The 17,524-nt window shown below is 40.2% G+C and overlaps 1 protein-coding gene across 4 annotated transcripts in view; it reads right to left on the bottom strand.

The window, feature by feature from the left end:
- CACNB4 (calcium channel, voltage-dependent, beta 4 subunit) overlaps positions 1 to 17,524 on the bottom strand; it is a 267,917-nt gene that overhangs the window by 125,458 nt on the left and 124,935 nt on the right. Inside the window, exon 1 of one of the 4 annotated variants that reach the window (XM_011943049.1) lies at positions 16,421 to 16,723. The exons of the other annotated variants lie outside the window; for them this stretch is intronic. Coding sequence (XP_011798439.1) covers positions 16,421 to 16,465 — 45 coding nt within the window. The 5' untranslated portion in view covers positions 16,466 to 16,723. Of the gene's footprint in view, positions 1 to 16,420; positions 16,724 to 17,524 lie in introns of those variants that run through there. 4 annotated transcript variants of the gene reach the window in all.

Raw genomic sequence — 17,524 nt, 5'->3', positions numbered from 1 at the left:
GTGGGTGTATGTGTGTGTGTGGTGTGTGGGTGTATGTGTGGTGTGTGTGGGTGTATGTGTGGTGTGTGTGTGTGTGTGTGTCGGTGTATGTGTGGTGTGTGGGGGTGTGGGGGTGTGTGTGTGTGTGTGTGCATGTCCCTTGGGAATCCCTGATAAATATATTGTGTTCAATCATTTCTGACCATTCCCTAGATTCCTCTTGATTCCTGGAGGAATTAAAGTCATTGAATTTCAATTCATTCCAACAACCATTTATTGAGTGCCTGTCTTGAGGCAAGCACACAAGGCAAGCAAGGGTAGAGTAAGGATAGGGAGATGAATAAACCAATTACATTTTATTTAAAGAAAGACATTCATACTTCAAAGTGCTTACCACCCCAAATAAGTGGACAGGAACCTCAAAGAACAGGGAAACTAAGTGCTGTGCACTGTCACAAACTCTCGAGCTGACCAAGACAATAATTTGACCCAGTATTTCTCAAAGAATTTACATGAAAGTGATTTGGGGAGCGTTTGCCAAAAATATGAATCCTCAGCCTTACTCCAAACTAACTGAATCAAAGTCTCCTAAGAGGGAGGTCCCAGAAATATATATACTGTATTTATTTAACGTTAACTTCACTCAATCCCACAAAATCCTTTCCCACTGAGATGGTCTGCAGTGATTATTAGGCCTGGTGTAAATAACTAAACCAGCATTTCCCTAATTGTATTCTGCAGTATACTAGTTATTCAAGTACTTAATAGGTATTCTTTAAGGAAAAAAATGGGTTCTGAGATCAAGTAAGTTTGGGATATCTTTGGGTTAAATAAAATTTAATTGGTTTATTTATTGCAGAATGCTAAGAGATATTAGTGGGTTATTGGGTGCTGTGAATCTTTTGAGAAAGGGACAGAGTATGGTGATTATCAAGCTTATTTGACTAGGAACCTGTTTTTTTCACATGTATCAACAGGCACACTAAATTAATGGCTAGAAACTCATCTACCACATATAGGAAGTATGAGAGACTCTGGGAAATGTTACAATCTACTTCTAAATAGAAAAAGAAACATTTAATGGAAAAGTATAATACATGGCAAGCTTCCTCTGTAGTTTCCAAACAGGGCATAATAGGGTATATAAGGATGGGTACAGGCCCAGAACGGATAGAGCCATAACCCGATTATTCAGCAGCAAGTTCCTGGTCACTGGGAGTCCCAGCTGTCCAGAACGAAACTATTTCATGATCTTGGGATGAAGTCAGTAACTTTCTTAGCCAGAAACCAATGGCTAAAGGATTGAGGACTTCAATCCTGGACCTGGCTTCTAACCTGAGATCCCCAGGGTCAGCGGAAAAGATACCAGAAAAAATGGCCTAGTTTCCCAATCTCAGTGGCATCACTGTCCAACCAGTCAGTCACCTAAGCCAAAAGTGGGAGTTCCTCTTCCTTTGTAAGCTAATTAGTCATTAAACCTGATGCATTTATGACTTAAATATTTTTTCAGTTCACCTCCTCCTCTCTATCCCCACTACTACTGCCCTAGTTCAGGCTTCCATCAGCTCACACGTGTACTATTTCCACAGCTTTCTATTTGGACTCCCTACCTGAATTCTTTCTCTCCTCAAATCCATCTTCCACCCTGACCAATGCACAGCTGATCAAACCAGTTTAAAAATCTGTCAATGGCTCCCAATTACCTACTGCAAATAATTTCTGTCACAGTATGTTCTGCAAAACATCCATACAATGTGTGATCACAGAAAAGGGGCTCCTTTCAAATAGGACGCTAGGTATTTTTAAGTGTAGGTACAATGAAAAGAACTACCTATCAGTGTCTGATCTGTTCCCAGTATAGCAGACAGGTCCAATAATTGCTTGGAGTCTAAGGACCTCGAGGAAGGCCCAATCAGTAAACTGGGAAATGCTTCCAAAGTCTATCAACATCCTTGATTAGAGCATCTCAGAAGTCATTTAACACAAATGCTGGTAGGATCATGGACACTTTTTACACTTCTAAAGAAATGATATAGTTTATAGCCACAGCCTGCTGAATGTTCTCATTTTCTGCAGGAAGGCAATCTGGAACTTCAAAACTATACATCTTCCATTAAATACATGGAGGTGAGGCTTTGTGTTCACAGTATCTTTGCAAGCTCTAAATTAAGAACTGGAAATTCGAATACCCTAAGAATCAGATGAATCACAGCTGACAAAATTCTGGCTGAGTTTCCAGAACAAGGTGTCCCATGCATACCCTTCCCCCAACTTCCTCAAGACATCTTACAAAACTAGTCACTAAGTTAGACTCAAATCTTCCACATTTGAATTGGCTGCTGGCTGGCATTTTGAAAGCCAGCTTCTCTATGTAAATGCAGCACTCAAATGAAAAATCTAACAACTAGTTGTACATCTTACAGCCAGAACATATTTTAGTTAAAAGCAATATAAATCAAAACATTCATAGAATCTAGATTATGCATTTCTCATTCTTTTTCTATCTTATTTGTATCCTACTCTTCTTTTTTGCTTTTAAATTTTGGGGGTAAATTTACCTACCTTGTATTTGGAATGTGGGATGAACAATTTTTTTTTTAGCTACTTTTATGCCTGTGTAATTTCAAAACCAAAGCAGAACAATATCATATTTACCAACATACTATTCAATCTTAATAAAATCCTATTATAATATCTTGCATAATTTGCATAGTTCTTTATATTGTAGCTCTGATTCAAGGAGTTTAACACACACACATTTATTCAAAATATTACAGCTGATGAAAAGCACCCATAACAAATGGTAACAGTGTACTTCAGTTATAAGATCTGCCTCACCCTTCTTATAACGCTGCACTCTACACTAGGAATAATTTAAGAATTTGAGTTATAAAAATTAGAAATCAATTTTAAGTAGATTATTTTATGTCCTGAAACTGTGAAAATGAAACAATACAAGCAGTGTTCATATAATATGTATGCTAGCTTAGCTTTCATAAAACCCCTTACATATAAAGACTCATGCAGTATCTCTCCAGTGAGTGTCTCTGTATACCATATGCCAAGCACACACCCTCCCAGGAGTAAACATCTGAACCTTAGAATCTTATCAAAATAAAACACAACTGAAACTCATGGCAATGATTTTATTCCTTATTACTGGAATTGACTGCTGTGGCCATTGGCACAGTTCCGTAAGCATAAGGACCAGCTCTCACCACTGAGAACAGCCTGGCTCTGACCCTGCAGACACTGCTAAAAGCAAGGAGAAAATCTACTTCCCCTTAGTTCGCCTTACCTTAAGAATCCTGGCTATTCAGAGAGGTGAGGCATCTGCTGGCTTGGGCACATGACCACCACTACTGCGATCGGTCCCAGGGAGGGCAGTGAAGCAAAAGGCCATCATGAGCATCACCAATGAGAGCACCTTCTGTTTCAGAGACTGGAGGCGCATGCTCTTCCCACGTCCCAGTGATGGGTCACGTGTCCCAATCCTTGGCTAACTGGTCCACCAGTCAAGGGTTAGCGCTCTTTCTGCACTCAGGATTCCAGCATCTAGTGAGTGCATGAATCTCCTCCCTTCTACATTGTGCAAGTCTTAGCAATGGAAAGAAAGGGCCTTGATTATATCCATCTTAATCCTGATCACAGCTTTCAGAATTCCACTAGTTTCACTTGTTTCCCCAAAAGATACTCCCCAAATTTCTAATTAAAGTATAACACATATATAGAAATGTGCAGATATCATACATGTACATCAATGGATTTTCACACATTTTACACACTGTGAAACCAGTAGCCAGAGTTGATTTTTAAATAGAGACACGTGGGGTCTGTTTTAGCTTGACTAAAAATGGCAAGACTTGGCCTCCAAGCTACTATCATCCATGTAAAGGAAATGCTCCTCTCAGCACTCCTACCCCTGCCCAGTCAATATATCTTTTAATAAGGAGGCGTCATCAGAACTGTAAAATCTCACATTGCTAATCCCTGTTCCCCCCACTCCTCTCACTGTTATATGTGGTGGGAATCACAATGTGATGACATTTAGAGAGATCCTGAAAATTATTCTGGCCTGGCCATGGCAATGGAGCACATCTAAGCCACAAGTTGGTCTCATTCACACGCTCCTTTATCTTCTCATTCTCCGCAGAGGCCTCTGGGTATTTGAAGGCAATCATGGAAGCCCTTTTAGCTTAGCTTCTCAAGCTTTCTCCACAAAACTAACATTTAAATCTTTTATTTGCTCCCATTGCTGGACATTTTGTTGAAGTGCTCAAGGTCTTCATCAAAGCAACAGTACAGGAATGAAAACCCAGGAGATAGATTGCAGTGAAACTATTCCCACACATGAAAGCCAACACACATCTCCAGTGGAAGATGACCAACAACAGCTCCTTTAGAGCTTCACCTGCATCTTCAGAGGTGTGCTTTAAGAGTGGCTTCAGGCTGAGCGTAGTGGCTCATGGCTATAGTCTTAGCACTGTGGGAAGCCGAGGCAGGAGGATTGCTTGAACCCAGGAGTACGAGATCAGTCTGGGCAACACAGTGAGACCCTTCCTCTACAAAAAAATTAAAAACCAGCCAGGTGTGATGGCATGCACCTGTAGTCCCAGCTACTCAAAAGAATGAGGTGGGAGGATCACTTCAGCCCAGGAGGTCCGAGGCTGCAGTGCGCCGTGATTGCACCACTGCACTCTAGACTGGGCAACAGAGGAAGACTCTGTCTCAAAAAAAAAGAATGTCTTCAAATTGTATGATTTCATCAACTTATGTGAATATACACTCAGACAATACAGTAATACAGATGGAACCAAATCACCTCTCTAAACCACCCTTCATCCTTCCCCACTCTGCTGTTGCACTGCGTGTCTAACCTGTAAGCTCTGCTCTTTGGTTTCTGGTTGAGTTTGGCCAAAAGGCACCCTAGCAGGGATCAGAGTAAGGGAGAATAAGATTGGGGTATTTATTCTCTGGCTTCCCCCTTGTGGGATGCTTCAAAGTTGGCTGTATCCATCTACAGGGAAAGCTGTGTCCTTCTCAAGGTAGCTTTCTGGACATAATTCAGTCTTCCCAGGTGCCTATAACCACACCCTTTCTAGGAGTGCTCACAACTCTGCACTTACTAGCCATGGGGGTACAGCACTGGTTTCCTTCACCCTACCAATACCTTTTGATTTTTTTAAATCCTCTCAATTTATCCTGATTTGAACATGTTGTAGGGGACACTCTCCACCCCCACCCCCAGAACTTACAGTTCCTCGTACCTTTTACAAATACTGCTATTCCTTTTACCTTTTAAAAAATATTGCTACTGAATCATGCAAATGTTTCTTTGAATTGGAAGCTCATGGAGATGAATCGTAAATGAGAAAGGCAGAGAATAAAAATGAAATTCGGATGCTCATGGCTAAGGCCAAATGTAGCAGTAACTTGCAAATGTCATCAAGACCTGCATACAAATCATGAGAACGCTAACATTTTCCTAAAACACAAAACCTCTTTGTGACATTCTCTAGCATTGCAATTTTATGTTCATTTAAGTTTTATGGGTGTATTATCATTCTAATCCATCAACAACTTGGGACTTCAAACCACATCATAAAGCAACATCAACAAAAGCTTGAAAGAAATTGGGAAGCAAATCTGGTCTCCAAGTAGATAAAGTTCTCACCATTTGGGTCAGAGAGCAATCTGATCTCTGTTTTGGAGATTCTCCCAACTCCCAGCTGTTTTGTAAGCTGTCAGGCACCATACATATAATATGATTATACCACTCTTCAGGTTTATTCCAGTTTTTTTATAGTACTAACCCTTGGAATTTGGCATCATAAAAAGAATATTGCTCTAGAAAGAAATGTGGGCCGGGGGCAATGGCTCACACCTGTAATCCCAGCACTTTGGGAGGCCGAGGCGGGCAGATCACTTGGTCAGGAGATTGAGACCATCCTGCCTAACACAGCGAAATCCCGTCTCTACTAAAAATACAAAAAATTAGCCGGGCGTGGTGGCGGGCGCCTGTAGTCCCAGCTACTTGGGAGGCTGAGGCAGGAGAATGGCGTGAACCGGGAGGCGGAGCTTGCAGTGAGCTGAGATCCAGCCACTGCACTCCAGCCTAGGTGACAGAGCAAGACTCTGTCTCAAAAAAATAAAAAGAAATGTGAGGAAGGCCCTAGGTCCAGTTCTACTACAGACTGCGTCATTCTAAACAAGTGGCCTAATCTCTCTGGGCCTCAGCTGTTTCATCTTTGATACGATGAGGGCATGTGAAACTTCCCACATTTTTGTGTGTTATTTTTAAACCAAATTATTACAACAGACAGTAAATAAATTCTTCCTACAGAATCTGGAGGTCATATCCTAAAGTTGCTCTCCACAATCAAGAAACTTCTTTGAAGTCTTGTATGTCAAGTTAAAAAGGCTGAACTAAATTGGTTTTTTTCTGAACCAAAAAAGAATGTATAATGGAAAAATGTTTTACAAAGCTCACCAATATATATACATCTTAAAATGTGTTAATCCTTTGATCCAGTAATTTTACTTCTAAGAAGCTGTTTTGGAGAAATGCTCCAAGTGTACACAAAGATTCATGTAAAAGAATGTTGGGCCAGGCACAGTGGTTTATGCCTGTAATCCCAGAACTTTGGGAGGCCAAGGCGGGTGGATTACCTGAGGTCAGGAGTTCGAGACCAGCCTAGCCGACATGGTGAAATTCCCGTCTCCGCTAAAAATACAAAAACTAGCTGGGCATGGTGGCACACGCCTGTAATCCCAGCTACTCGGGAGGCTGAGGCAGGAGAACTGCTTGAGCACGGGAGACAGAGGTTGCAGTGAGCCGAGATTGCGCCACTGCACTCCAACCTGGGCAACAGAGCAAGACTCTGTCTTAAAAAAAAGGGGGGGGGGTGTGGGGAATGTTAACTGTAGCATTTATCTGTAGGACTGAAAAACAAGAAACAGTCTAAACCTCTATCAGTGGGAAAAATTCATCATGGCTAAACCACACTGCACAGCAATTATTTAACTTTTTATTAAAAAGAATCAATTAATATGAAAAAAATATCCACAGTACATTTTTAGGTAAAGAAAGCAAGTCAGAATAATAATATTTATTATGATCTTATTTGCATTTTTAAAGATTACAAATATGACAAGGTTGCTTGTAAGTACATTTTTCTAAATATTCCTGTTTGTCAATGCATAGAAATGGATATCCACTGAATTGTTAAGAATGGCTACCAGTGGGGAGGAGAGCAGATTAGGAAGTCATCAAGGAAGACTAATTTTTTACACCCTATAGTTTTGTATTGTTTAAAGATTTTCACCCAAATACTCCCATGTCACTGAATTTGAGATATCAATATTTTTAAGATTCAACATTAGATTATGTACCACTAACGGGAAAAAGCTGCCAATAAAACTGCAAGACAACATTAGTTTTAAGATGTAGCCCTGTGTTAGACATGTTAAATATGGGAGGAAAAGTGTGCCTTTGGATCAATAAAGTACAAAATATGGCTTTAGGGATTTTTACAATACAGAAGAACACTGTCATTGGCACTCTAAGAATATGTATTATGTTTTATGTACCAAATTTTTGATTTTTAGGTAATTAAATATGAAACATGACTATCATGTGGTCTTTTCTTTCTGAAATCTAATGTCTACTCAGCGTTCCTTGATCTGTGTGCTTTCATTACTTACCCTGCTCTGCAATATCCTAGCACTTCACAAAGGGCCCTGTGCATCATAATTAAATGTTCTGTGCTCCCCTACCTTATCAACTTCACCTTGGTTCCGTTTCTATATTCGAAGCATTAACAACATGATCAAGTGAGATGATTTGAAAATTTGATAAATAGGTTCTTAATTCTATCACTTGGATCAATAGAACCACTGAATCAAGTAAACCCTAAGACATTAATCTCCAGGATATCATCTGAAATTAGATATTAAATTATCAATAATAACTCTTTGGAAATAAGCTAGGGAACTAATCTGTTTATGTACTAACCACTTTAGCATGACATTCGCCATAGTTTTCTAGCTTGATAAATATTTGCCTCCTACCCTTACTTCATGCAAACATTATTTAAAGGCATGTTTGAGAGATTGGGCTCAAGTCAAGACTGATGTTTTCTCTCTCATCTTTGCATCCTTTCACCTTATCATAGAGGGAACTTAACCAGGTGAGGCACAATTATTCCTTTTAAAAGTAATGAATGACTTTTAAAATTAATGAATGTCTCCTAGAATTGATTATATTCCCAGGGTTTTTTCAACTGATGAATTATTGGTTTTAAGACATCCCAAAGGATAATCATAATGAGCTGAGGAAAATTCTGTAAAGCAAGAAAACACTGAACAACAAATATTCTTGATTATTAGGCAGGATAATCACAAAACAATAATTTTAAATATTTTTATATCAATACTCTTGGTAGTATAGAGCTCAGATACCTTAGCCAAGAAGGAAAAATAATTTAAAGCAGAATTACCTTTCCTCAATCATCAGTAAGAGTTAGGAGAAATTTACTTCTCAGAAAGCTTTTGCTTTTGATTTTTTTTTCTTAGAGATGAGACTCAAGTGTTTCCAAGCTCAAATCACTGTGGGCTGGAAGTGCACCGTGGGTATTGGCAAGCGAACGAGCAATAGACAAAGCATCCTTTTTGGCTTCTAGAATGAAAAGTCTTAAATAAAACATTTTCCTTTTCAAACATCTACTCCACTCAAAGATATGCACCACACATACCTGCTTCCATCAAAGAAACTGAAAAGGCCAAACATCCAGACTCAAGGTCCAAACACTGACACCTTACCCAGTATGTACAAAACACCATGGTAATTGATCACTTCAAAAAGCAAATGGCATATGGTGACATTTTTATCTTAACTGAAGAAACTGCTTATCAGCAAAAAGTACAAAATTTTGCATGTGAAGAAACCTTAGAAAATGATCTACTCAAACGTCTTCATTTTATACGAGGGAAAAACTGAGGACTACAGTCGAGATTAAGTGACTAGACCACGATCACTGTTAAGAAGTGGCAAAGACCAAGATTTCCAACTCCCAGCGTTCTTTCTTTTTATTTTTATTTTTTTCTTTTATTTATTTATTTTTAAAGATGGTGTTTCGCTTTTGTCGCCCAGGCTGAAGTGTAATGTCGTGATCTTGGCTCACTGCAACCTCCGCCTCCCGGGGTTCAGGCGATTCTCCTGCTTCAGCCTCCCGGGTACCTGGGATTACAGGCGCACACCACCATGCCCAGCTAATTTTTATATTTTTAGTAGAGACGGAGTTTCACCATCTTGGCCAGGCTAGTCTCGGACTCCTGACATCGTGATCCACCCACTTCAGCCTCCCAAAGTGCTGGGATTACAGGCCTGAGCCATTGTGCCTGGCCTCGCAGTGTTCTTTCAATTACACTTTACCACCTGCTTTTCTAAAACAAAATACAACGAACTAATCATAAGGTCTTTGGGGATTACTGAATTCTTTTACCTGTCTACCACTATAAGATTTTTGGAAATCACTGTCTAAAATCATGCAAGGGCTCTGAAAATAAACCAAAAAATTTGGTGGGACTAACAGAACCTATAGAGGAAGGAGCATATTTAGTTACTGAAACTGTAAGTATTTTCATTATATGTATAACAATAATGGCAGATAATATTTATCTGATTTTAAGGGCTTTATACACATTAACTAACTTAATCTTCAAAACCACCCAAAAAGTAAGTTCAATTATTATTGACAGGCATGAGGAAACAACAGCACAGAAAGTTGAAAAAATATACCCACAGCCACAAAGTAGGAAAGGGAAAGTCAGGATTCAATCCCTGGCAATACGGCACTGACTCCACCTTTTTTTTTTTTTTTTTTTTTTTTTTGAGACAGGGTCTCATTCTGTCACAAAGCTTGAAGTGTAGTGGCAAGATCACACCTCACTGAAGCCTCAACTTCCTGGGCTCAAGCGATCCTCCCGCATCAGCTTTCTGAGTAGCTTGGACTACAAGCACACGCCACCATGCCCCACTAATTTTTTTAGTTTTATTTTTTTTGTAAAGATGGGGTTTTGCCATGTTGCCCCGACAGGTCTCAAACTCCTGAGCTCAAGCAGTCTGCCCACCTGTGTCTCCTAAAGTGCTGAGATTACAGGTATGAGCCACCACACCTGGTCTGTCTCCACTTTTTATCATGACACTATTATACTACACCATTTTTTCATAATACAAAGTACAAAAAGTAAACCTGAAATTTTCCTGGCTGATAGATATGCCCAATAGAAGACAAAAAATTTTAAGTTTTATGGAGATTTAAAAAGATCTAGAAACAATTTCAACTACAACCTTATCACTCACCAAACTTTTCAACAAAGCTGCCAATAGAGTAGTGACACTGAAGGTCAGAATCTTTTTCCTATATGATGCTCAGGCTAAAAAGAAGAGAGAGATTAAGGAATAACAGGCATAAGAAAGGCAAAATAAGAGAACTGGTTTTTTTTTACAAACTACACAGACAAGCTCCTGAGTAATTTGACAGTCGCCAATCTCCATGTCCGAGTGGATCCCTTGGATCAACTCCTCTAAATGAAAAGGGTAAAAGCAAATTCAGAACATCCTGTTTTAAATATAAGATTTTTCAGTATTTCTGATGCCAGACACAAAAGAAAAAAAAAGGACACAGGAAGTACTAACAATGTGGCACTATTTAAAAAGAGAGGAAAATATTTATAACTAAAACTATACAGTTATGTTATAAAATATAAAATGTAGAGCAAGAGCAAGTATTGGTCTATTTAGACCTCAAAAATTGTCACGTGAGCTATCTGGGCTACCTTCTTTTGGCATACCAATACGTACTGTAAAAATAGCCACACAATTTTATCTTAGACTCACGCCCTTCAAAGTCTTAAAAAGCTCAAAGTTGTCATTATTTTATAGGAACTGTAAGCTCCCTTAGGTTTTACACACTAAGTTGTTCTGAGGACAGGGCACTAGCTTTACACAGCAGTGCCCCAGCCTCCTGTGAGAACTCAGGGATTCACCTAATGAATTTATTTTTTTCTAGTGTGGCAGGTTACAGCTGTTGCTGTTTTCACAGCCGCCAGAGCCTGATGCAACCACATGAAAGGCCCCTAAATCAGCCGATGTAGATGAGAACACAGAGCCTGTATCTATAGCGCTTCCTTGGTACAATTTTCAACTTAACATCATGGATATCTGAGTTCATGGCTTGATGATTATTTTAAAGGACTAGTGGGAGAGGGAAGAGAAGAGAATGAAAAATGATAACCCATCCAGTTATATCCTCTTGTCCAGTTATATCCTCTTGTCCTCCTTAGGTGGCCTTGTTCATCTGGGTAAGAGACAGTAAAGGGGAGATAGTGACCAGAATGGGAGAACTGTCCACATAGAAATAAGGTCCAAGCTGAACCCCATAGAAAGAGAAGAGTTAAGGCAATGGGAACCTCCTCACCTTCACCCTAAAAGAATGGTTTTTCACAGTTATTGCTGACCCTCATACAGAATGTCTTGCACCACAGAATAATGGAATGTTCATTGAGTATATACAAAGGGAGTCACAGGACCTTATTCTAAAATCCTGGATTGACTCATCATAATCTAATAATAATAATAATAACAGCAGCAGAAAAAGAGACATGGAAGTACCTGGTGAGGATTAATCCAAATTCTTGCCTCTGTGACTCAAAAACAGAAAATTAACAAGAAAGCAGCAAGATTGACAAGCTGGAACAGCAAATTCATGGGATCTGATCGATTCAAGGAATTTCTCTCTTTGGCTCCATGCCAGTTATATCTAGAAATAATTTCAATCTATATTTTAGAAAACCATCACTGCTGATTGAAGAGAAAGCCCTGGTCATCATTTACTTAACACATCCTAGCCAAACACCAACACAGCTCAGCTGAGTAAAGCAAGTTGATTTTCTGAGTCAAATTCCTTACACAAACCAGGAGCAACGTTTGGTTTTCTTCTCTGGTCAGAGATGCCAACATCCAGCCCTTGGATTCTCAGTCCTCATTCTCTATAAATAGGCCAGAAAGACTTTTTGACCCCAGAAGGGATGCTCTGATCCACCAAACCACAGAGACCTCTGGCCTTCTTGTTTCCAAAAGAAATCTAATCCTTAAATCCCTAAAGTGTCTTCCGAATGCCCCTAAACATATAAATCCTTCTGTCTGAAGTTTATCCGCCTCCCTAGCAAGCACAAGGACATATCTTCATATTTAAAATAACTTTACTATATCTTTGAAAGGAGCAATTCTTTATTCTCTGTGGCTGCGCTGTCTTTCAACTCTCTTGGGTATCTTTGTTCATATCAAAAGCAGCTAATTTTCCTTCTCCAAAAGCTCCACAGTAGAAATCTCCCACTTAGCATTAACCATCAATTAGTGATGCATGGAACATATCTGTATATGAATGTAGGTGAAGGTACGAGGATGAACAGTACATATGCATGCAGAGGTGCACAGACATTGAGACAAACATACATAGTTCCACAGCTTATAGAAAATAAATAGTTTAAATAACTAACACAAAGCTGTCCTTACAATGTGTAGGTATATGTAAATTTAAACATGTGCTTTTATATATATACTCACATATTGTTATATATACATATTAAGTTTGTAAAATTTACTTTTGCTGTAACTTTTATATACATTAAATTTCTAACAGTATTAATCAATATATTATGATTCCTTTCTATTACTGAAAACACTTAAAGACTACATTTTCCTCTCTGGAAATTGCCCTGAATGATGATCTGATCATCTTTTTCACAGGAAAAGATCAGGTCTCTCCTTCTAAATGCTTTAGAATTTAAGCACTTGGAAACGGAAGCAATTGTGTCAGAGAAATGAACTATTAATTCTATGTGCAACTAACCCCGGCATCACTTTACAATATACCCTAAGAATCTATATTTCAAGCTGCTCACAATTCCAGAAGGTCCATGTAGGAGCTTTCAGTTTTGCAAAGCATCTCCTGTGCAGGCCAGGTCTAGTCCTAGCATGCTCAACATTTTTCTCAAGTGAGAACAGCATTTAACAGAATAGGATGCAACACACAGTAGCAGGTTGAGACTGACCTATTTACATATATGTGGATTGATCATCTGAAAGGGTGTGTAGCAATATATTAACAGTGACTATTTCTGGATGGTAGGTTTTTGGTAACTTTCTCTTGTGCTTCCATGGATCCCCATAAGAACATCCCTCGGTTTGTGTAATACACCTGATGAACGAAAAATAAATCTATTCCCAGAATAATTCCACTAACATCAAAATACACAATGAATCCATTTATGAAATATGTGTACACATTAAAGAGCAGGTCTAATGAAATCTACTGCAAATCAGATGAAAACACATAGTATAGTGTACATGGGGGGCTCAGTCCATGAAAAAACTCTTGGTAGCCAGGACTTTTATTAAGACACAGTGGGGGACAGTGAAAGTAGAAGAGGCAGCTCTTAAATAGCAGCCAATGTAGGAAGAGTCGATGTACACGATCCACTGGAACAAGCCTGGGCTAGGTATGGGCTCACCTGGAAGCACACACTCCATCTTCCATGTCAAGGTAACACAAGAAGTAAGGTGATGCTCTGTGTGAAATCTCCTATTTGGAAGCAGGGCCCTGCTGTGAGGCACCGAATGAATGATCTTTTGCACTTCCTTCTAATCCAGATTCTTAACTATCCTCCTGGACACCAAAGCAGAAGTTAATGGACTTGCCCAAAAAGGCTCCACAGGACTCAAGAATCTAAAATGCCAGACTCGAGTGTGCTTCGGCATGTTTCTTTTTCCTCTCTCTTCATATAGAGAGTATGTGAAACACGGAGGTTACAAACTAAAATCTAGGGCACTGGGAGCATAATATCTACTTTTGGACCAAACTCTTAAGAAAGGCCTTGCATCACAGTACCAAAATCTCTCTCCCACTGTGGGGAAGTGAGGTGCTAACAGTGTATAATAATGTTTTATTCTTGTTCGGAATAAAATAGCCCCTAGGCAAGATGATCTTATTACAAGCTTACTGTGTGAAAACATTGAAAATAATCGCTTATCACAGGTGAACCCCCACACACCCCACAAAGACATTTTCAACAGCACAGAGTGGTAGGACATATGCGGATGGTTCCCCAGCCCCCACCCCCCACCGAAGTGCCGTACTCAGCTTTTAGTGCCTGTATATTCTCGGACTGCAGCTGGCCATCTGAGAAAAGCCTTTCCACGCCTATCCACCAGACCTGTTCCGAGAGCTCTGCTTCCATCTGGACAACCCCCCACACTTACAGCCATAAATGCATTGGCACTGAGAAAGACTGCTGAGGAGGTGGCACTCCAGGTGTGGCTTTATGTGTCACTTCACCAGGTCAGCTATTTAGGCCTAGTCTTCTCCATTGGCTTGAAGCTCTGTTCACACCATCTTGGGTAACACATCACATTATTCTTCCTTATAAAAACAAATAAACTCAAATGAGCATTCAGAGTCAGTTCACCCCTCCGAACATCTCTGTCTTCCCCTCTGATTTATGTGACACGGTTTCAATCCCGCCCACCTGAAAGCCTCCTATACTCTCAGCTGAGGATTTGCCAGATGCCCATCTCCACTCCTCACGTTTCCCACCTTCCTCACCTCCACGGATGTGCACAGCCCGGAGGATCTCAGCCTGCTGGTCACCACTGAGTCACCAGGAGTACAGCACTGCAGTACCTAGCACTACCCGCCATCAACTACCGCCACCGAGTCAAGTCACTGCACTCTTCACTTCCCATCCTACAGAAAAACTCAGCTGTCCTGTGAGACTGGACCCAAAGGCAAAAAATAATAATAAAATAAAATGTTTTCATACTTATAATGGCTCCCCCTCTGAACCAGTGCATCTGAAATTTATACAGTTCTGGAGAACAAGGAGCTGGATATATTAGTTCCTAGCCAACTCTTCCCAGCAGCCAGTTTCTACAGGCATTTCTAAAATGACTCCAGTCCACTTCGGTGCAACACACTGCCTGCTCAAGTTTAACATCAATGGCCGAAAATAAAACTTATCATTCACAAGGCATCACAGGTTTCATAACTGAGTGAGCAGAGAAGCGTAGAAGAAGTGATCAGGCCTTCTGGAGAACCCAGCCCAAGAAGCTGGCTTACTGAACTCCTATAATTGCCTTTACCATTCCCCCACCCCACCTGCAAGTGTTGACCTTCTTGATTTCAGCCGCCAATGTTTTAGACTATGGTCCCTTGCAATACACTGACAGTCTGATCATTTATGAGCACGTTGGGCAACATGCAGAGAGACTTTGCAGAAACAGAGTTAGAGTTAGAGCAAACACACAGACAGGAAGGAAAAACAGAATGCCTTTACAGAACTGAGGATTCCTATCTTTCATGGATAGCACATCATTAGACATATATGTCTGCATTGACGTATACCACAGGGTTTTTTTTTTTCTTTTGTTATAACCTGTTTATTTGGTGGTTTAGCCAGAGAATCTTATATAACACACTCCTGTTTCAAATGTAGCAACATGTATGGCACTGCACTCCCATAAAATTCAGACTCCTCACAGCACTTCCCATTAACCACCCTCAACCATTCTACCTCGCGAGGTTTCTGTGAATTGATGAAAAACATAGGAACTACCACCAGCAAGAGTCAAAAGACTCAATTATCAGCTTTACCCTATATTCAAAAGCTAGCAGTCTGTGGTATGATTTTAGGGATTTCAGGAAATTATTTCAACCTGATTTTAATAGATTGCATGAACCTGACCTAGGGGGGAGAAGGAGTCCAGTTCTCTATCCCAAAACACATGTGAGTCTACTTCACTCTTCCAAGGTAGAGTATAGGAACACTGCCCACTGCCTCTGCACTGGGGTGCTGTATGGCCACAATCCTTGCATCTGATTTCCTTAACAAAGAAGCAGTAGATCTGCACTGCTTATTTGGCCAGAAAGCACATAATAATACAGCTACAGCTTAGGAACTTCCATTCATGCTAGCTCAACAAACAATGTATATTATATAATGAATGAGGCTTTTCTATGAACCCTGCTATTGAAAAACATAGGCACTTTCTGCATAGTTTAAACCAGTCTACAAGGAGCAGTTAACCCTGGAGAGATCAAATGTAGACCCGGTAATGTATAAATTCAAACAGCCTACACTCTTAAGATGCTTTGCCATCACCCTAATTTGTTTTTTGCTTGACAATAAATAATTTCAGTTACCTACAAACTACACAGAGAACATTTACATAGCAGCCAGCAAGCCCCAGAATGATGTTAGCTTTCTGCTCCATGTTCCCTGCGTTGCCTAAGAAATAAGAAGGGGGGGGGGTGCGGTGAAGGGGATAGTGGGAGGAGGAAGAGGAGGGGAGAGGGAATTAGCTATCTATGAAAATACTTACAGCCTCCGAGTCTTCAATTCCATGCAGGTACAAATTGTCATACATGGAGGTCTGATAATCCAGAGCACCTCTTTCAAGGCAAAAACAAAATTGCTGCAGAAACCACAGCTAGAGCTTAAAGAGAAAAGGCCTGTTTGGGAGAACTGCGCCTGCCTTATCAATTCCTGTGGATTTACCAGGCAAGATGCTATTCATTCACATCCCACAGGGTGAGGTTATCCCCAGAGGCAGTCCAGACCTGGCATTTTATCTGCCTTCCCAATACAGAGCACAAAAAGCAAAACCCTTCCTCAACCACAGACTGGTGACTGAGCTAGGAAAGCGGCCTCTGATTGGCTCGGCTTCCCTGCTTCAGTCAGCTGAAGAGCGTTCCCTCCGAGAGTGGAGGGCGCCTCGGAGCATCCTACCCAGCAAAGAGCTGCTTCCTGTTTCGCCCGTATTGTTAGTTCTACAATAAACACTTATCAATATCCAAAAGGCTGCGTGGAATGTTTGGAAAGGCAGACTATTGAATACTCCAAACACAACTGCTCATCTTCTTAATTAAATTCACAATTGGAGAGGGGAGCAAAGGAAAGATTTTATTTTCAGAGAGTATCATGCAAAGACAGGTAAACAGATACTAATCTCATCCAACATCTGTACTTAGCAGATGCGTTTAAGTCAAAAGGGCAATGAGTCATAAAAAAAATCTTTAAACCCAAGGTGAAGAAAAAAATCACTAGAATAAACAGATGGTAAGATTTCTTGTGGGAATTTCTATAGTAAAAGTTTTCAATATTCTCGATGAAGTCTCTCTGCCTCACTGGCAAGAAAAGAGCTCTGTGTCCCAACTGGTGAAGTTCGAAAAGGAAGCCAAAAACCTCTCAACTTTTAGACGCAAAATGTTTAATGCTCTTTAGTTGAATTTTTTTAATCAACTTTAAGCAACAGCCAATGTTTTCATGTAAATTCTTCATCCCCTTCCCATGCATAAATCTTTAATAATCCTGAAATGGCATTGGTCTTTCCCCCAAAACCTAAATAGAAACGTCAGACTCCGTCCGCCTGCTGTGGCCACACCACAACTCAAGTTGACCTAGGACAGGTCCCACATTGCAGCAG

This window comes from Colobus angolensis, unplaced genomic scaffold, assembly GCF_000951035.1.
Source record: "Colobus angolensis palliatus isolate OR3802 unplaced genomic scaffold, Cang.pa_1.0 Scaffold215, whole genome shotgun sequence".
NCBI lineage: Eukaryota > Metazoa > Chordata > Mammalia > Primates > Cercopithecidae > Colobus > Colobus angolensis.
The sequence above is the reverse complement of the archived record's forward strand: the minus strand, read 5'-3'. Positions and strand labels throughout refer to the sequence as shown.